This window comes from Cryptomeria japonica, chromosome 10 (assembly GCF_030272615.1).
Source record: "Cryptomeria japonica chromosome 10, Sugi_1.0, whole genome shotgun sequence".
NCBI classification, from domain to species: domain Eukaryota; kingdom Viridiplantae; phylum Streptophyta; class Pinopsida; order Cupressales; family Cupressaceae; genus Cryptomeria; species Cryptomeria japonica.
Window position 1 is genome coordinate 738630957 of NC_081414.1, and position 22241 is coordinate 738653197.

A 22241-nucleotide genomic window follows, 5' to 3' on the forward strand; every position below is an offset into this window, starting at 1 on the left:
ATGAGAGAGGAGACATCTCTTAAATAGAGACGAGGAGAGGAGTTACAAAGTAACTTCCAAATCTATGAATGCCACCATTCATAAAATGTGTGTCGTGTGTCCACATCCTCTTTTGGAGGAAATCTAAAATTCCTTAATAAAGGAAAATAAAAGAAATGACTTGTCCTCACACATGTACTAGAGGACAAGTTACATGTAGGGATTCCAAAGGAATATCCCAAATTAAATACAAATAAACCTAAGCCAAGTAAAGATTAAATATTCTAACAGATAACATAGTCTTAGGCTTAATTACATGTTCATGTAGCTTTATAGTAGAAGGAATTCTTCCATGTGCGTCCCTAGTGTCCTTGAAGTGATTGGAATGGTTAAATAAGCTTGCTGAAACAAATGACAACTCTTATGCTGAAAAATCAATCTAGAAGTGTATTGCAGCAAGGAAGGTGCTGGGACTTGTTGCGACCTTTTCACACATTGCCCCGTTGCTAATGGGGACCCCCTCTTTCCTGCTTTCTGCGTCATGTTAGTTTACAGTTTTGGCAGTTAGGGGGCAGTTTTAAGCTTTTCAAATGCCCGAGTCTCAAGTTTTGATATGATCATGCCTAAAGTGCTATTAGAGTTTTGAGTTTTGAGTAGGATCAAACGTGTAAAATGTTAGATTGTTAGTGTGATCCTAATTTTGTCTAGGTTTGGATTTTGAGTGTCATGAGTTTAAATGTGTTCAAGTCGTTGATATTTTCGTGTTTGAGTGTCAAGAGGTCCTTTAGGGGTTATTTTCTTGCTCCTAGGAGGATATTCAAGTCAAAATTGCACTTTATCCTGATGAAATTCTTATTTTCTCGCTCAAATTTAGATAAATTTGACTAAGTTCCGATACGTAATGATGAAATTTGACATGCTTAGGTGTTTTTGAGTGTGGAAATCATCAAGTTCCCAATGGATATCCATTAAATTAAGATCTAAGGGTCAATTTTCTTGGTGGAGGACGTTTTTCCCCAAGTTTTTAAGCAAATTATCAATGACCCATGATTTTCCTATTCAAATTCCTGATGAGGGGCATTTTTCCTCAGCTGTCTAGACATTCATCCTGATGGACCATGTTTTTCCACTAGGGGGCTTGAATTTTGTCTAAGCGTTAGAAATTATCTAGATGACCCACATTTTTCCCTAGGAATGAAGAATGAAGTTTTATGTAGATGAAATTGACTATCTTGATGGAGGTTGATTTTCCCCAAGTCAGCCCATGAGCAAATTTGATGGAATCAAGTGTGGATGATTGTCCTGATGAGTTTCCTCGAGATGTGTGTGATCAAAATTAATGTGAACAATTACCAGGTGGGGATTAATTTTCCCAAAAAGGTGTAATTTTGACTTAATGAGCGAAATGAAGTGATTTTTATTTATACCGATGGGGGTTGATTTTCCCCAAAGGGCCATTGTGATGACTTATGATGATTTTTAATGTGGATTTTTTATCCAGACATGGGACAATTTTCCCCAATTGGCCAAATTTGATGAAATTGAACGATTTTAAATGCAAATGTGGTTGGAATTCAATTGTTTTTGCCTTGGCAATAATTATTTAATGCTGGGAAACAATCATTTAATGATTGTTTTTTTTTTCCTAACACAAATCGATTTTCTCAGGTTGTTAGAAAAGGCAAGTTTTATCCCACATTGCTTGTGTGGTGAAGTGTTGAGGCAAAAACAAGTTTAAAAGAGGGCTTGCCAGCATTATAATAATATTATATTTGCTGATGTGACTGATTGAAGACATTTTTTGGAGGCTAATTGGTGTTCCCAGCTGGGCGATTTTTGCCCAAGTGTCCATTGGACACCATTTTGAGACCTAAGTTGCAGATTTGAAGCATTTGTTTGCCCAATCAGACCTGGGCGCTGCCATAAGAGAGGAGCTTCAGCATGTTTGATGGCTGATTAAGCCACATTGGGTGATTTGGGAGGTGGTGTCTTCCTTGGGAGACCACAATTTTGTTGTGAGGCTGTTGCTTCACATTTTGGCGATTTTAGGGGACATGATTGAACATCATTGTTGCTGGGAGGCTGCCATCACAATCAGATCTGAGCTTTTCACCATTGTTGGAGGCTGTTTTGGCACCATTGTTGGCTGGAGTATTCATTTTCAGACTCATTTCGCTATTTCCAGCTACCTTCACAATTAGACGATTTTGTTGGGAGACCATTTTAGAGTGGTTTGGAGACATTTTTCTAAGTACACCATTGTTGGTGTAGGTCTGAAGCTCCATTTGCAGGTTGTCTTCAGACTAATTTTTTGATTTCCAGCCCTCTAATTGCGCCCAACTTTGACCATTTTAACCTTGGGGAGGTTGTCTTCAGACTTTGGGCAGCCATTGTTGACCTTGGAAGGGTGTCTTCAAACATTGAAAACTGAAAGTCAGACCTTTTGTTCACCTTTTCCAAGTGAAATTTGACTTTTCGCATACTCTTTTGACCTCATTTTGACAATTTTCTGAGCATATTGAGTTGTCTTCAGACTTAACTTTTACAACCAGACCTTACATAGGTCTGAAAATCAAGGTTCTATGAGCGTTTTGTACCCTATTCTTATCAAATTTTCATTCTATTTTTAGAATTCATGATGAACAGTGTTAGAATTTCTGATTTTTTGATCCTAAATTTGACTAAATCATAAGAAGTCACAACTTATACAATTCTGAAAATAGGTTATTCGGATTTTTTTCCATGATATTGACTTCGAGTTTCCTATAGGTGCCATGTCTAAATCTGGAATTGGTGCAAGGAAAGATCAATTGAAGATAGTTTGAGAGGAGTTCTATCCTGATTCACAGTTGACCTCTCGATGGAAAAGATAACAAATACGAATATGAAATTCCTAGACATGGAGCGGATGCGGCAAAGAATGTTGGAATGAAGAATCAACTTCCTTCGTCCCTTTCCGCCAATATCATGAAGAGTGGCATATATGACGCCATCGGGTTTCCTCAATCCATACAGTGTAGTGAACTTCTAGAGTGTGCAAGGGATTATGATCCAATTTCAAGGATGATCTGACCACCCAAAGGCGTAACTCTTGCCTATCTTGCTGAAGATGCAATTGTGGAAGTATTTGGAATTCCCAAGAGTGTGGATATGAAAGAAAGAACCAAGGATGAGTATGAGGCCAAATATAAAATGAAAGCGGATGTGTGTATGACAATTGTGAATAAGGAATGGATGATCGAGCCAAGGCTTCACCATTCTAAGGCACCTAAAAGACTTGTGTACAAATTTCATGGATGAATACATTGACTTGATATTCCTGCTCATCGAGTGATGGGGATGGTGCTTTGTTTGCTTGTTGGATGTTTTATTTTATCCAAGATTGTATAAGAGGAACAGTGGTCAATTGGGCCAAGATTATAAGTGACAATCTGGATTTTTCAGTTGAGGAATGTGGAAGAGACTAGGTCATTTGGTATGACTTCCTACCTTGTATACCTACTTGCAAGATTTGTCACATACAAGGGATTGATATGCAAAGGCGAAGTCGGGAATGGGCTAGGATAATACAAAAGCTATGAATGTTATCCACAACTTCATATGCATAGAATTGAAGACTACAAGAGGGTGAACGATGCTTTCACCATGTACATTACAAGAATGTTGCAGGGCGGGATCCACAAATGGTTGAGCAAGGCGGCAATGGAGCTGATAGAGAAATATGGATCGTGGTACATATAGTTTCCCACCGTCACATATCTACCGATTGGGATTCAGATCTGCACCTTACAAATCTATGTATCCAACTGATGAGCTGATCCTACTTGAGGTGGTGAAACAACTTCTAGAATATGATTTCATCTAGAAGGAGAAGCACAAAACAGGGATAGCTTTCCCTATTGCAACAGGTAAAACTTTGGAGGTGTGCCACACTGCCACTGTAGCTAGTTCGGTGATTGATGAGCTTGCATTTTATCGCCTTGGAATTTACAAGAGTAGAGATAAATTTAATTCGCATAAGAATGTTGTAAAGATCAAGGGAGAAAGATTTACACATAAGGTTGACATTGAGGATTACTGGGTTAATCTCATGGATGAACAAGTAGTAAGGAAGAGGATGTGGTCTAGAATGCCAGTTGATTTCATGAGGAACCAGATCAGATAGTTGATGATAGTGATCATACTCATCCACTATATGAAAATGAAGTGAATAGGCCTATCCTATTGCCTAGTTGGTCACAACCAAAGGTGGTGGATTTGAATGTGCTTTTGAGAGAAGTTATTGATTTCTCCAGGGAGTGGGTAGACAAGTGTTAATTTTAAGCAATCAGATGTTAATTTAACCAATTAGATTATAATCAGACTGTGAATAAACAGTAACAACAATAAACATAAGACACAAGACACCAATACCCTTGGAAAACCTCCCTCTTGGAGGTGAAAAACCCAGCCTTTAAATGTGATATGTATTATCTCAAATATAGACAATTTACAAGGCTATGACTTATCTCAGATTGCTATTCAAGATATCAGTTCACTAACAACAGGTGATAAGGAGGAGCAACAAATGTCCAAATCAGATTCGCACAAGAGACCTTATGGAGAACTTTTACAACTTCGCCACATTCAACCTTGAAGGGTTTTGTATAACTGCCTTATACAAGTTCGCATGAGAAGAGATCGCTGCTAGGAGAGCAGATCGCATTTGATGATGATTGTGTGTTGAATGACTTCATCTTGGAGTGGTTTATATATCTTCCTTTTGGCGCCAATCATGCTCAAGTCGACTTGTATGATAATTAATTAATGTTGTATTATTAATTATCAATTTCCCATGTTAGATATTTGGGTCCAGCCCAATAGACATTGAATTTCCCTTCCACATTACATTTGGGCCCAACCCAATAACATAATTAACTTCTTCCCACGTTACATTTGGGTCCAGCCCAATAACAACTTAATTGAGATAATACATATAAATTTAATTGTCATTTGACAACATTAAGAGTTTGATAATCAGGTATCCGAGCTAGCTAACATTTTCAACAACAAGTATATGACCTAGTTGATAGATTTGGGTGTCACCTTCACTTATGAGAAAATGAGACTAGAGGAGTCCTTCCTTGAGAACGATCAAAGAACAATTAGTGATGCAAGGATACATGTAGATGAGGAGAGTCATGCTTCTAAACGAAGGAAGGGTATGCCTGAAGAATCTAAAGTGAAGGGCAAGGAGACAATTAGTTAACAATCAAAGAAGAAGAAACATAAACCTAGCACTCCTTTATCTACCCCTAGTTCCTCATCAATGAAGGAGATAGATATGCCAGAGAAGAGTAAGGAGTTTGAACAATACTCCAATACAGTGATTTTGACACCAAATATTTAGGAGTTACATGCTACAGCAACATCGGCACCACAACATGAAGATGAAGAGGAACTTAGATCTCCCACTGTCCAGTTGGAGGTTAGCTTGGGCAACAATGTTTATGACTTGACTAGAAATAAGGAGGAAGATGATGATGTTATCTCTACATTGAGGGGACTTGATCAGGAGATGTGTCTTGATGATGGGATGGAGATTTCCAGCATTCCCGATTGGTTGCTAGAGAGCATGGAGAAAAAGGAAGATCATATATGTGTAGCCTATTGAGAATATTGATGATGTCTTAGCCAAGACAAACAAAAAGAAAGAACCAAAGAGGGCTAAGATATTTGCCAATATAGCTATAGATGAAACGGGTGTGCGAATTGCACAAGTGGCTATCCTGATGGGTGATGTAACCAAAGATGTGGCTACTCCCCTGCATTACTAGATTACTTCGATTGCCCTTGGATGAACTACAAAGACGTAGGAGTTCTAAGTACTCGATGATGCAATCCAAGCAATCAATGCAAGATTGGACAGGGAGATAGAGAAGAACATTTATAAAGAAGAGAATTTGATACTCAAGGAGTATATCGCAGGGATGAGACATGAAGATCCCACATTTGTCTCACTTATTGCAGTTGATCGTGGATTTCACTTCTATCACGAGGCAGTGAGGAATACACATGCAAAATTTGGGAAGTGGATTGAAGATGTCACAAAGCAGGCGCATGATTTCCTAATTGAGATTGTCCAGGCATTTGACAGATCGTCAATCTTTGCATTTAGGATACAATATTTGGAAGGAGTTTGGGATGATTTCCAGCTAATACAGGAAAAGACCATTCCCCGCCTCAGGGTGTTGAAGTGAATTCCGATGCCCACGTTGATCCATGAGGGGGTTGTGCATGAGGGAGATATTTATGATTTCCAGGGTTGGTATTGCTCCTTACCCATGCAGAAATTTACTTATGTGCATGGAAGGAAAGATTGTGTAGAGATGGAAGGATCGATTCAAGAAATTCAATCCAAGATCCTTACATCCATTGAAGAATTGTTAGGGGTAGATGTCAGTGCTTCCAACGGTCTACAATTAGAAGAATTGAGAGAAAAGATGAAGTTCATGTACTTAGCCAGTTGGATTCTTTGAAGAAGAATCAAATTGATGATTTGGTTTCCATGTTGATCCATGTCCATAGTTCGCAAAAGCTTATGCCAGATTGAGAGAATGTTTTGGATGCTTGTTCCAATGCGTTGGATGTGATTGATGTGTAGCAAGAGGCTTTGCCCAACATTACCATGGAGGAGTTAGATTCCCTATTTGATAATTAGGCGTCATTCCATTGGATCACATGTTGGTGTTTCCTTTTTAGATGTAAACCCTAATTAGGGCAACTTTAGGGTTGTGTTGGCATGATCTTGGTCCATGATTCTAAATGAATCTTGGCCATTCATTTCTTTTGAGACTCTATAAACCCCATTGCCTCTAATTTGTAAGAGAGATTTTTGAGAAATGTTGCCTGCATGTTGCAGATTTGAATACAATCATTGAAGTTTGGCAATTTTGTTAAGTGTTGTATGCATTTGTGGTTCTCATCACCTCCAAGTCAGATTAGAGTTTTAGATTAGAATTTATTTTCAAGTTTCTTAGATTGAATGAAAGAGTTATTGAATGCATTTGTGTGGAATCCATTTAATCCATACCACTAGCTTCTCGCTGATTGTAAGTTAGCCTTGCATGGTCAACTGAATTTTTTTTGAACTTAACTTCAATTGTTACACGTCCATTGTTATGCATTGCCTTGATGGTATCAATGTTTGATGGTGATAATTTGAACATCTATGAAATTTACCTTAGATGATTGCACTAAGCTTGTGTCAAATTGTTCATTGATGATTAGACCTTGCCTAGTAGGATTCCATTGAATTGTTCATTTGCTTTTGCACTCTAGGTTTTAGAATAGAAATTTCTAAACCCTACTCCTTTTGTACCTTTTTTAAATCCTTGTTAGATTAGATCAAGAGCTCAAAGTGCAAAATCTTAAGTCATTGGCATAGCCTATTCCAAATGCATGATAAGATTGATTGATCCGAACAATTGTGTAAGTCCCCAAGTGAAAACAACATATCACATCAAGCCATTGAGCTACCCACATGCCAAGAACTGACCGTAGAAACCTTGGAATTGTCTTAGTTGATCAGATATTTAGCATCTAAGTTAATTTTGTTCAAGAGAGGGTAAAATACTTTGGTAGTTTATTTTGTGTTCGTATGTGCATAAAACACACATCAACGGGACCCTATTGGCCGTGTCCAAATTTGTCCAATTGTAGGTCCCTTTTGTGCAATCTTCGTAGGGTGCCCAAACCAAGTTGCGAAATAGGCAGAGATAGATTTGAATTTAAAACCAATGTTTGGGCATTTTCTTTAAAGCAATAAAGCTGTTTTATCATTCGAAGGATAGGCAAAAAATATTTTCTTTAGGACGCACTCATAAATCAAAATTATAAATGGAGGATGAGTTCGACCCCCCTTTTTAGAATCTTTATTATGTTTTGCATCTGTCCCGAACGAAGAAAATACTGATGATTGCCATTAATAATGAATCAAAACAAACACACAGAATGCATATTCCAGATCAGTCTAAACACTGAAAAGAAGAGGAGTGTCTAGGCATCGCTTCCTTGAAGGGCAAAGCTATTTTGCTCCCGTCTTCCCCAAATTGAGTAAACCATTGAAAATGAGGTCAGATGTTGCCTCGAAAGCATCTAATATTTGCTATAATTATTTAAATAATCCATGGTAATTGATTCAGGCTGAACTTTCTTTTTGTAGGTCAATACCATTGGAAGGGGCCAAGGGGAAACCTAAAACACAAATTGAAGATGTGATCATGGTCAAGTCGGAAGATGAAGATGTAGTGCACAAGATCAAAATAACGATCATGGAGCAGTGACAATAAAGGACGTGTTGTAGAGCCAGGGGCAAAGCATAAGGATAAGGACCTTCACCACCCCACCGACAACAAATTTGCAGGCTGGTGAACACTTAGAAGTGCACAAATGGAATTGACTGCAAATAAGATCAGTTTGTTTGTAAAATAGAATTGCTTTATTGTAAAGTGACTACTCGTGAGCCCCATTAATGTAATTCAAAACAAAATGGGGACACAAGTTAGTTATTTCTCAGCTACTTGATTGCAAAATTGATTAAAAATAGTTGTAGGTAGTTGAAGAAGTAGTTGAAAGGGGGCAGTTCGGAAGTTTTGAAAATTACTAGGCATGGGCTAAAGCTGTCAGGCTTCTAGAAGGCAGATTACAACCTTTGGATGGGTTAAATCCTGACCACTAATTCAAAATATAAAAATTTATAAAAGGCTAGTGCCTTTCTCTTTGTAAGATGTTAGATAGTTAGATTTTTAGAGGTTAGCAGATTAGGAGTAGAAGTAGAATAGGACTGTTGAACATAAATTTTTGTAAAGGCAGTTGAAACAAATAAATAAGCATTGAAGTATGGTGTTTGTCATTTTTTTCTCTTTTGTTTGCATGGTTTTTTTTTCATCTGGTCAGCTATAGTTAGAGTTCAGTTATTTTAATGGTGAAGTGTGAGGGTATTTGATGTGATTTCAGGTTCATACCATTGGGGTGTTGTTGATTGTAGGTCTTCGTGCATGGTTAGTCTAAACCTTATTATTGTTCTTTGTTCAACTGTGGGTATTCATCTGAGGTTGCACTAGAATTGGGTGCTTGAATGAATATCCATAGTCTGAAAATCTTTTATTTCCTAGGAGCTTGCACTATTCTTGTGGAATTGTGAGTGTATCTCTGGCTAAGAAGGGATTAGTTTATTTGAAATCTGCCTACTCGTAATGCCAAATGTTACCATCATTGTCCTTAGGATTTCTAAACCCTATCCTTTTGTTATTTATTTTGCCATCTTGAGAATCAAAGCATCGTTAGATGCAGATCAGCTTGTTGCATTCGTAATTCCCCTCGTGTTTACCAACAAAACACATTACCGCTGAGATATCTTGAGTCGTCAAGACCTATTAGTTGGAACCTTGAGGTTATCCCCTTTGATTAGTCCGAACAGCATTAAGGATTTCCTTATTCAAGAGAGGATAGGATGCTTGACATTCTATTCTATGTTGACCGAAAGAGTAGCTGTACTTTTCTTGTGTCAACAAAAGGTATGGCAATGTGCCTTCAAGTCTGACTTGTAGAGAAAATCATTCTTTTGTGAAAAACTACTTACGCTAATCAATTTTGTATGTTGAGTTAAATTCTTTTTTGTGATTATTGTGGCCAACCATGGGGTGGATGGGTAAATAAAGATATGGCAATGTGCCTTGGAGTCTGACCAGTAGAGAAAATCATTCTAGAAATGGAATCCACATTATCTGATGTGCCTATAGTGGTTTGTCATCTTATTGTTATTATTTAATTTAATGAAATGATTTGCATATCATTTGGATATTTTCTTTTTATTTGCAAGAAAAATGAAATAGTTTGAAACAGAGATTTTTATTTTTCATTTGAACCTACATATTCTTAGCTTATTTTTTCATAGAGGTGTTCATATGCATACTGTGGCATGACAGGTCTGGATCAAAAAAATATGAATTATCTGGTATCACATGATCCAAAGACTCCTTTATTAATAGCGGACAATTCTGATGAAGAGAACGTGCACTATTGGCGCAGCACAAAACGACAAAAACAACATAGTAGCCGGGGAGATAAATCCGTGTCAAGGCTACAAGGTACAATAATTACATTTTCTTTTAAAAGATGATTGGGTAGAAGCAATAATTTAATTAGTTGTAGTAATCCAATATTGTCAATTATAAGTTTATCCATTGTTCTTAAGTTAAGTAGTATTTCTGAATGTGCATTTATGGTTTGGCTATTAGTAGTTTTGTGCAGGGGCTGATTGCAAATATGTGGAAGTTTTGATTACATATATCTTCTACTGAGCTAACCAATGGAATTGGCATTTTCTGAAACTTATTTTCCCTTTTTCTTTAGCAACACAAAGTGCAAACCTTTAACTAACATTTTGTGTGTTTGATTGCCAATGAACTTTATATTTGTTCTACATCGATGTATGATCTTACCAGAGTAGTTTGTATTTTATAGTCTAGACTTTACTACAGAACATTAATGTTTTGATGAGACATACTTACATAGGCTATACTACTTGAATGGGATATATTGTATTTTATTGTACATTTGTCATTTATCTTATATGCACATATTCCTATTTTTCTCTAGAAGCATAATATACACATGTCTTCTCCTCAAAGTTTCCTAAAAGCTTCCTTTAGCAAAGAAGCTTCTTTGAATACCATTGTACTTTATAAATACATAATACAATGGAGTTACAACATATATACTTTGCAACTATCTGTTTATGTCTCTCATTGTTGCAATTGTGCTCATGGAAATCAGTGTCAGAGACTAATGATTTTGACTTGTAGATAAAGTCATCTGAAGGTCACAATCTCTTACCCTTATTTGATCTAAAACCATCACGGCATCCTTTGGCAAAGGGCACATGTCATCTCACTTCTATCAGCAGATTTCAGACTTTGAAAGTACATCATGACCTTTTGTGTTCATGCTTTCTGTGTTGCAACATATGTGGACAACTCCTAGCAACATTAGAAGCTCACATTAGATGTGACATACGTAATTTTAAGGAGAGATGGTGACATCTACTTCTTGGCACAGATTTCACTTCTAGGGAAAGATCTGCAAATTTTGGAAATTCATCTACAATTTTTTGGGCATTGATCTGTGACTCATGAGGAAAATTTTGTGATTTTTGTCCACATATTTGCAACTTCTTGGCAGAAATCTGCAATTCCTTGTCACAGATCTTTGAGTTTTGGGTACATGTTTGCGATTCTGGCTAGACCTCTGTAATTTCTTTTAGCATAATGAGAATAACAGACATTGTATTCAGGCTATCTAAGTTTAGATCCAATAGATCCTGCTAGCAATGCGGATCAAACTTACATTGTATTGACATGTACCCATATTTGGTTTGAAAAGCCTGCAAAACAATTATCTCAAGGAGTCATCACAATAGTATGTGAATATCAATGGCGATTAGCGGATCCTTATCACTCAAGCTAGCGCTTTTAAAAACAGTCTTGCAATCCAGATCAAGAACCATGCAAAGCTTATGAAAGAGACAACGAGAACAATTGTGGACCTAAGGTGATCATTGATCCTCTCTAGAGGGCCTTTTCCTGATTAGATTGATGTGCGAGAAATCAATATTCTTAGGCAACAACAATTCTTTTATTGAATCAAACGAATTAAGTGAAAATTAACAATAATTGAAGATTGCTGCTACCATTTTTCTGAAATCAATATAGTCATTGAAGTTTTGAACAATGGAAAGAAATTCTGATTATGATTTCTAGACTAGCTTGCATCTCGTCCTCTAGCTATTCATCATATAGATACTAGTGATGGCATAATTTTTCTCCAGAAGATTATGCCACCTATACTATCAGACAAACAACAAAATAAGAACTCATTAACAACTTTTTAAAATATAATTTTTCTTTGTTTGATGTCAACAAATAAGTTTCCTGTTAGAGTAATCTTTTATTAGCTAATAATTATTTATTTAATCATTAGTCTATTATACTCTATGCTTAAGCTAAACTTAGGAATCTTATAATTCTTTAGGGTTTTCTCCTTTAGGGTTTCGAGTATCTTTTTATAAGGATTCTCTCTTTGTAATTTCATAACAACTGTAATTATTGAAATGCATTTTTGTTGCACAATCAATATGACTCCTCTTTTCGGGGTCTTTGAATTCTAGCCTCCATAGCTTTTTTGCTTCTCTCCTTCTGTGACAGGTTTGCATGCAGGTGATCTTTGGGAGCTGTAGAGTTGATTTTTCCTCAACTCCTATATGGTATTAGAGTTCCAAATCTGCATGCCCCTGTTCTCTTCATGAGAGTTTTTGGGCCTTGTTCTTCAGATCAATGTATTCAGGGGTTTGTGCAGTTGCTTTTTTCTATTTTTGGGGTAGCTGATTTTTGGTACATTTTGGTGCCAAAAGGACTTGACAGTTGGATTTAGATGGCTGATTCTATGAAATTTTGATATATAATTTGCTTATTTTAGGTGACAGGGGCATCTAGGGCATGATTTTTTATTGGCACGTTTTTTAAGGCACGAAAATCTGTACGGATGTACCTGCAAATGCGTCAGAATTTTTTTTCGTAAAAAAAAAATACCTTCTTTATTTCCTACAAGAGGGTTTTTTTTTTGACCGTAACTTGGTCATATGAAGGCGCTTTTTCAAAAACCTTATATCGTCGAAAAACTCTTTCCGAGCTCTATCCAGATTTGGAGGTTTGAACATTTGATTTTTCTTTTTTGATGGCATTTTTTGCTGTCAAAGTCAGAGGTTCCTTTTTGCACTACGAGAGACATCACTTGAGCATCCGAACTCCGTTTTCGAAAACTTTATATTGTTGGAAAACTTATTATTGGAAAATTTGTTCTGTGTACTTTCCAGTCATATGAGTGTTCTTTCCAGATTCTGTTCTAGGTATATTTTATTCATTTTGTTGCTTTTCAACACTCTGGTGAATATCTTGGATGTTTCAGGTTCTGGGATCTCTTTCTTTGAGTAGGATGTCTTGTCTTTGGCTTTCTGTTTCTAGTCTTCTGTCTCTTCTTATCATTGTAACATTTTATTTATGCAAACGTACTGAGATAAAGTGCCATCATGCATTGTATACTTGGGATCTTGCACATCTTGTGCCTTATTGTACATGCACTACTTATAAAGTGCTATGGGGGGGTTGATGTTTGTCTTTGTTTGCCATCTACCTGTCACGTGAGTGTTTTTCTTCCACGACATTAGCCTCATGATGTGTGTCAAGTGAGTGTTCCTTCCATGACACTATGTACTTTCTCCGCACCTTCGATGTTCCTCGTCCTTCGTCATGCAGTTTTTGTTGACTGTTCTTTTCACTGTACCTGTCCCTCTCCCTTTTCAGCATTATGGAGAGGTTTGTCATGTTGGTTTTAATGCTTCCTTGGTTCGATTGTTCAACTCTTCAGGCTTTGGTGTTTCATGCCATCTGTATCTTCGAGTTTAGTTGTTTGCCTTTGTTTGCCATCTGATTCGAGTAGTGTTATTTGAGGGCACTCATGTAGATTATAGTCTCCTCTACCTAGTCATGTTCTATTTCAGTGGAGGTTCTTCATATCAGCAGTTACTCTTCGACAGTGTTTGCAGCTATTTCATGCTTTAGTGGTGTTCTTCATTCTCTTCTTTTTGTTCCTATCTTCTGGAACACTCTTGTTTGGAGGCTTCTTTAGTCCTTCACTTGAACTTTCATCTCTTCTTGGAGAGGAGTTTTGTTCCCACAAGGTTTTCTCTTTTTTCTCTACTTTACAGAGATTTTATTGCACTTGGGTACCTCATTAGGCCTAGTTGTCGGGACCCATTGCTGCTTTCCTGCATTTTTTCCTGCATTTTTTCCATGCTTTTTAAGTCCTTAGTTGTTTTTTTAGCTACTCCCTAAGTTCATCTTAAGGGGGGGTGTTAGAGTAATCTTTTATTAGCTAATAATTATTTATTTAATTATTAGTCTATTATACTCTATGCTTAAGCTAAACTTAGGAATCTTATAATTCTTTAGGGTTTTCTCCTTTAGGGTTTCGAGTATCTTTTTATAAGGATTTTCTCTTTGTAATTTCATAACAATTGTAATTATTGAATTTCATTCTTGTTGCACAATCAATGACTCCTCTTTTCTGGATCTCTGAATTTTGGCCTCCATAGCTTTTTTGCTTCTCTTCTTCTGTGACAGGTTTGCATGTAGGTGATTTTTGGGAGCTGTAGAGTTGATTTTTCCTCAACTCCTATATTTCCTTTCTAAGTTTCCAAATGTTCAGCTTAACAACCATTGGAATCTTGTGCAACAACTTATCACTTGCATCTTATTGGGACCACAACATTTTTTTGACATTTGATATTATAAACAAATGGTTGTAGCCTTGAACAACATATTTGTTGCATTGCACAGCTCAGAAGCTACCTTATGTGACAGTGTCACTTTCTGTAGTAAGGTTATTGGCTTGCACAACATAATGAATGAATTGTGCAGCAAAAGTAACTGCTGTGAGAGGATAGCTATAGTTTTGAGCAGCAATTCCATTTCTTCTGAACCCTCAGAAGCAAACAAAAATGACCATAGAAAAGTAACCGAAGAAAACCAAATTCAGACTATTAGCTCTTTCTATCTTATTCTACTTTATCCATAACAATCATAATAAAAAATGAAATTCATTTTATAGGTATATGTGTAAAGATAGGTGAAAATGAGTTCGCCAGGAATCTTTCATGGTACAAATAACATACTTAGGCACTAAAAGAATGTTGTGCAACATCCAATTCCAAGGCGTATGAAGCTATATTAGTCACACGTGGCACACATTATAATTTATTGTATATTTATGTTATTTGCATGCCTATCTTCATCTAGAAGCTTGCTTATTCGAAAAGCTTATTATTCATTTGTCTTCTACTAGAAGCTTCCTCTTCTTTTTTTCTCCTAGAAGCTTCTCTATGTATCTTTGTACTCTATAAATATCTAATACAATAGATTGTACAATATCTGTATAACTGCACCTATCTCTGTGTCCCTAATTGTTGAAATTGTTCTTATACCATCTTTTCTAATAGGAAATTTGATTTATATGAAAGTCTTTAAATATTTAAATACTTCTAATTGACGTACATTTTAGCTGCTTATAATCAAATGGTTTTGTCTTTGTCTTTGTCATCAAAAGCCTGATAGAATAGAAAGCCATGCTGAGAAAAATGGTTATGTATGATATGATTTGGTACATAATAATTGAGCACTGCACGCTCTGACATACACTTTTATCTTCTTCTTCAGAGTTTGTTCCACATTCAGGCACATGTACTGTCTCGTTCTTATGAAACTTCTAAATAGTTAGATTTAGGCTTTTTGTTCACAATCAAATGCAAACATTGGTAACCTGACATGCTAAATACTTGACTAACAATTTATTGCTTATCCATTTTGTCAATCGATAGGGTATTTTGTCAAGAGCTGTCGGCCTGGGTGTATGCTTATTCTTCTTTGAAAAGGCAGTTAACTAGTCATTCCATTGCTTTTTATACATGAAGTAAATTCAATTCATATGATAAAAGGTAATTTGTTCATTCACAAGAGAGAAGAAGTAATTATTTATAATGGAAACTTAGGCATATAGTCTACTTTTAGAAATAAGGGTACGATAACTGGACATGGGGACCATCTGCATTTTTTGGAAGATTGTAGGTTACACTGGGATGATTGTTCTATAACAATCAGATGCCATATGAAATTATGAGTTTCCTTAACTGTGCTGAGTATTGAGGTTTCCAGTTGTCACTAATAATCTGCTTCCAATGGAGTTTGATCGAGTGATTGAAAACATTAGATAATGGCATGTACATAAATGATATAAATTTTATCTGAACTAATATTCTTAAAGATCTTACTCAAAGAAACAATACTGAGACAATACCAGTTGTTTATTTTTGTTATAAGTGAGTTATCTGTATGAAATGTTTGATTTGCTTGAGATTTTGACAAAGATACATTTGCCTTTAGCATCATCAAGGTTCTACTAAAAATCTATGGAGTTCTGGGCACAATATATAACTGATTTGGGGCTTGACGTGATGTTGAAGGAGCAATCTTGTGTAAGGGACAGCTTGTTAAATGTTTATTAGAATGTTCTTGTCCAAGTTGTGTGGAATGTAGTGTCTATTATGAGCATGATGTGCTAGGTAATTAAATTTTTTTGGAAGCAATTGTTTGTTGGGAGTCTTCAACAACTGACAGTATGTGCATGGCTAGTATTTTTTTCCATGAATTTTAGTTGAGTAGACACTTTTCCTTAAAAACATAATCAATTTGTAGTTGTATAAATTTTTGTATAAAACATGTCAAAGGATCCAAAATTTCTAAGGCATTAATAATTGAGTGCTTTCTATTTCCTCATGAAGAATAAATGTTGAATGTCAGTAGCCTGCAACTTGGGGTTCCCTACTTGGTAAGTGCACATTCACTGAAATGTTGTATGAGGAAACTTTCTTTTGGGTTAGTAATGTCACGTTTCATGCAGAAGTAGGGCGAATCTTGAAGCAGGGGTTGGATATGACTCCAAGAAATCGAGATGCACAAGATAACATCGGAATACAGCTACCAAAATCACTGAACCGGATGCAGAAGCAGTCATCTTGTGTGCCACAAGAGCAAGCTATTCTGAAAGAGAAAGAGTTTGCAGTGATAGGACAAGAAAAAAATATGCTAGAGAAAGAAGTTATGGAGTTAAGACAACAAGTTGAATCCTTGAAAGAAAATATTAAAGAAAAGGTATATATATTCTTTTCATATTGATATTTCTTTAGGGAAGCTTTTCTGTTGGACTATAAAAAATATGAATGGTGCATATTTTTTTGTTTCATTGTTGTATTGTCAGACATTATAGGGTTGAAAATGGTTGTTGTAAATCATTGTGTTCATCTTGGGAGTGACGGGACTTGTTTTCTATAATCCTTTTGCCTTTTCATATTTGTTATTATGAGACATTGATTTATATGTTATCTTGTTTTGCATCCTAAAAAGGGGTTGAAATGTTGCTTGTCTGTGATATATATGAGCATGCATCTTAGATTCTTGAGAAATGTTAGTATATGCACATTCATCACAGTTCATTATTAATTCAAGTACATAATGGAATACATTGAAATATAAAAGTGAAAAATTCACTTCCATGAAATCAAAATGCTTTTAATACCATAGCATGCTAGCCGAAATCTAAAACAGTAGTTTAACTTATGTACCCAACTACATTCATGTTAGTTTTATTATTACATCAATGATGGCATATCTTGGATTTATTTTTTAATGTAATGCGTAGAGTATAAATGGAAAAAATTAAGTTGACTTGTATGGATTGATGGAGGAAAATCAGTATTCATAGACAAGATAAGGTAGTAAATCGATAATATATATTATTTTTGTTTTTTAATATTATCCTCAAGTGAAATACACATTTCTTGCTTTTGGTCCATCCAAAACATGTTCTGTAATAGGAAGAATATTCCTATTTCTTATTGTATTATTATTTAATTAGATGACTCATGTTGTGGTCGTATGTCAAAGCCTTATTTATATTCTCTTGGTGTGGTCTTAAACTATGCATTTGAAAGGGAAATGACCTCAAGTGTCAAAATGCATCTCATATTACACAGAAGTGTTGGCAACAATATTATTTCTATTTTAGACATAAAGCGATGTATTAGAATTTGGAACAAATGTGTTTAATAGTCATTAGGAAAGACCTGTCAAGCTCACTTACTTCCATTTTAAGGCTGGGCCTTTCGGAAAAATTGTGAAACGTTTTTGAATCACACAATTGGATCCATCATCTCACATTATGATTACAGACTAGAGCTCCTTGTATAAAAAATCTAGTGAATTGCATGATGCCAATTGAATTTCGTTTGGAAAACAACAGATATAACAGCTTTTATAAATTTTAAATAAACATTGTCCATTAGTTCAAAAGCGTCAATATTACCACTCCTCGGATGAGTGATCTCTCTTAACTTGTTGATTTATTGTCTCTATGAACATGGTTAAAGTTAAACCCCTCATCCCTAATTAAACTTTTGTAAGCATTGATTGAAATAGGGACCATCCACTACAATTCATGAATGCTGTGACCGATAGCTGCACCATCCTCCTAATGGACCTTCTTTTTCCATTGATGTAAGGAAATCTGCAAGAGCAATCAATCTAGTGGTCCCGAATTTTTTACTCATGTTTCATCTGATCTTTGGAGTACTTTCCTTGAGGATTTTTGAGGGAGAAAAGTGGTCATGACCTTTTTCCTCAGAATTCTTGAAATTTTTTAGAGATGTTGTCACTATAAGGGAAGCTTCCTAAATGAACATGTCTATATAACAAGCTCTATCTCTGCTCACGATTTCTCCATGCCTTTTTGGAAAAAAGCAGCCTTCTTTCCCTTATAAACATGCCTTTTTGAAAACCTCTACTTTTTGAGCGAGTGATTATGCATTTTATGGTTGTTTCAAAGGGAACGACTAGGGCTTTGAGGTAGTCAAGGAGAATTATGGGTGGAAATAGATCATGTTAAAACATAGTGAGTTGTGACATTTCTTATATTGGTGGCATTTATAACAAGATTTCCTAAATTTGGATGTGAAAGAACATCGAGATCACTTGTCTACTTAACAATAAATTAAAGAAGACTATACAAACTTTAGTGGTTGGATGAAACTTATGCGAAAAATTGAGATTTGTCGATTTGAATTTGAATTCTCTTGTTGGGTTTCTTTTACATAGATGATATAGGAAGGTCTATTAATTCAATGGCAATGATGTTATGGAATTTAGCACACAAAGATAGTTAAGAAATTCTAAAATATAATAAGAAACAGAAGCTTTCTAATATAGGCTTATAATAAAAGGTGACAAGCCACTTTATGAATATAGGATAAAAAGAGTAAACTCCAAAAGCAAAAAATCACAAAAAATCGTGATTATATCCATTTTTTCGTGAATTATTTCCATAGGGATTGATTCCCCCCAAAAAGCTTGTCTTTTTAAAAAATCGTCAATAGTGAGATATGTAAGAGGTAGTGTGTTTGAGTTGGGGGTATATGCGATTTTTTGTTGTAACTGTTACCTAATTTCACTTCTAGCTCAATCAGTTAAAGCTGGAAAAGTGTTTACAGCTAAAAAGGCAAAGGTACATTTAAATTTTGCTAAGTATTAGTTTTTGGAAAATAAATGCTACCAATTGAAGCAATTTATTCAATGCAAGTGTTCTTTCAAGAAACAGGAGTTTACAACTGTGAAAGAGAAAGTTGCTTTCTTTATTCATAAATGTCAAATGAAATGCTCCCACACAAGCTATGGGAATGACTACCATAATGCGTTATTAAAGGAAATGATGCATATAGAAATGAAAAGTATAAACAAAGACAAGGGATCCGTCATTGCCTTGTAATGACGAACCCTCGTAGCTGAGCAGCTTCATCTCCAGCTCTTTCATAGAGCTCACCTTGTTGCTCCAAATGTCTGCAAAGACATAGGAGAAAATTGTGTTAAAGCTCGGGATATCATATCCTTGCATATACATCATCATTACATACATAATTTACTTCTATAATGCATTATATCAGTCTATAATCATTATATGTATCAAAGGAAAACAAAGAACAAATCTGAAACTCATGGTTTTGATCAACAAGTTTGTCCAATGTAGATACAGGTAAAGTTTCATTGCTGATTATTTCATTTAATATTACAGCATGTGGAATAAAATGAGGCTCCCACAAGGATGGAGCCCATCATGCTGTGTTTTGGCATAGGTAAGCATGTTGGCATTGTATTGTCATTGATGGCAACCGGTATGGTCAATCGGTATGTAGGCAGGTAAGTAAGGTATGTTACTGGTATGCAAACATAAGTATTATCTACCGATAAGCAAGCAAGGGACAACAAAAGGATCATGATCATCGATATGCAAGGAGATGTGTAGTCAACCGATATGTATGTCAACCGGGATGCATGAGGAGATTGATGTATAACAATTGGAGACAGTTGAAGACTACAAACTACCGGTATGTAGGCAGAAGCAGTGTCAACTGGCAAACAGGGCTACCGGTATGCAATAAAGTGCAGAAGAGATGAACATAGTGACTCACCCTGGATACCTGTTGTGGGTTGGCAAGTTTGATGACCGGGCTAATGTGATCCAATCGAGAGAACATAGAAGAGTTTGGCACAAAAGTTAACCGGTTGTTGTATGATCGGTAGGGCAAGAAGACTGATAGTATAAGATGGATACCGGTACTGTGCTTCTGGTCGATGCCAATGCCTGAACTGACACAGTGAGCTGAGGTGGATGCCGAAAGAGATGACACGTAGGATCCAAGTGGCTAACGTGCTATAGTCGGTGAAGAGTGAGTCGGGGTATTGAATGAGGTAGGTGTCGACAAGATTGGAATGGGTCGACATTAAATGAGTATCACAGGTCGAGTGCAAATGGTTGCGGATCAAGGCAGATCCAAGGACGACCCTTGGTGAGTTGATTGAAGCTGGACATCAGGTTGCAGATCTGATTTGAAGTGGGAAACAACAAGATCATTTAATGTGTTTGACAAAGAGCATGGCCGATAAACAGTAAGAGCATGGTTGACAAACAGGTTGCAGTTTGCTAAAGATAGTAAATGTGTTTTGGAAGAATAAAATATTGCAGTACTGTTTGTTTTGATGCAGGGTGTGAATCTTGAAGATGAGATCTGATCAGATTTGATACGGATTGGGTTGATGGAGAAAAACCTTAGACAAAAAATATTTAAATATTGCATTTTGGCGGGAAAGCTCGAGCATAAATATGCAGATTGAAAACTTGACATTAGGATGCCAACTGTGAGAATAGAGTGTGCTAGAGCAAGCAGAGAGAATCAATTTGAGAGTTCATCGCAGAAGATTGAAGTGATTGAGTATTTGAAGGTAGAACCGGTAAGAGGCTTTAACTGATAGAGACAGGGAAACCCGTGAATTGTTACAGTGTATAACAATCAAGTAAACCGAGAGTGATTGAACTGGTAGGAATGCATCAGAGAGTGATAGAGTGCAAGGTGAGGATCAAAGGAAGTCAAGAGAGGCGGAGGTTGATTGGTAAGGAATCAGAGAGAGTGATTTGATAATTGGTAATGAAAGAACCGGTGAGACAGAGAAGAGTTGTAACTGGTAGAGAGAAGTTGAGTAGGTGTTACAAAACACATTTGTAACGAGGTGCTTTCATTGTAATAAGTTTTAATCTTATTGTATATCACTGAGTTGGTGCACGGTGTAGGGGTTGGTGCTCAGTGTAGTGGATGGTGGTCCTTTGGGTTGGTGCCCATAAAACAATCAGGGGTTGGTGCCCTAAATCAGTAGGGGTTGGTGCCCTAAATCTTTTTAATACTGTTGTTTCATTGTGAGGCTGGATTGGAGTAGTAGACTCCAACTTTTCTCACCGAGGTTTTTACCACATTGGGTTTTCCTCGTATAAACGCTGTGATGTGGTGTGTTCTTTATGTATGATTGATTGCTAGTGTTCTCGTTGTTATTGGTTGCACACACCACCTGAGATTGTTTGAAATCACTGATTCAACCCCCCTCTCAGTGACATATTGTGTTCTACAATTGGTATCAGAGCCTTAGGTTTCCTATTGGTTAAAGCTTTCTCTAGCTTGGGTAGATTCTGGTCTAAGAACACAATGGCAAGAAATGAGTCCTCCTCCAAAGCTCCCATGTTTGATGGAACCAACTATGCCTTTTGGAGTAGAAGAGTGGAAACCTATCTGTCCTCCCTAGGTTTTGATGTTTGGATGTCAGTAAAGAATGGGTATACCGTCCTGTTGTGCGTTGCACACGCTCCTTGTCGCCGACAGGGTCCCCTTTCCTTTTTTTTGGGCCTTTTCGCCTTTGCCCTGTTGAGTTCTGCGCAGAGTGTCTCGCGTCCTTTTGAGCGAGCCCGTAATCAATCCATGAGATGATGATGTTATGAACGGAGGAGCCTGTGAATCCGTATGATCAGTTGAGCCTTCAGGCATGAAAATTCCAAGAGATCGTTTAAGCTTGTAGAATCGCTTGAGATAGGCGTAGGATGATAGAAACTGGCCAAATCCCCCAAAGTAAAAGATAAAGCGTTTGAAGGTCGCATGAAGACCCAAAACGTCGATTTTCGTAAGAGGATATAGGAGAGATAAGAGGATGCAAAAGTATAAATTTTCAAAAAACTTCCTCCAA

The 22241-nt window shown here is 36.5% G+C and overlaps 1 protein-coding gene across 1 annotated transcript in view; it reads left to right on the forward strand.

Moving 5' to 3' along the window:
• LOC131047348 (tRNA wybutosine-synthesizing protein 2/3/4) overlaps positions 1 to 22241 on the forward strand; it is a 179480-nt gene that overhangs the window by 17581 nt on the left and 139658 nt on the right. Inside the window, exons 8-9 of the mRNA XM_057981225.2 lie at positions 9948 to 10109; positions 16531 to 16781. Of these exons, the coding sequence (XP_057837208.2) occupies positions 9948 to 10109; positions 16531 to 16781 (413 nt within the window). The remainder of the gene's footprint in view (positions 1 to 9947; positions 10110 to 16530; positions 16782 to 22241) is intronic.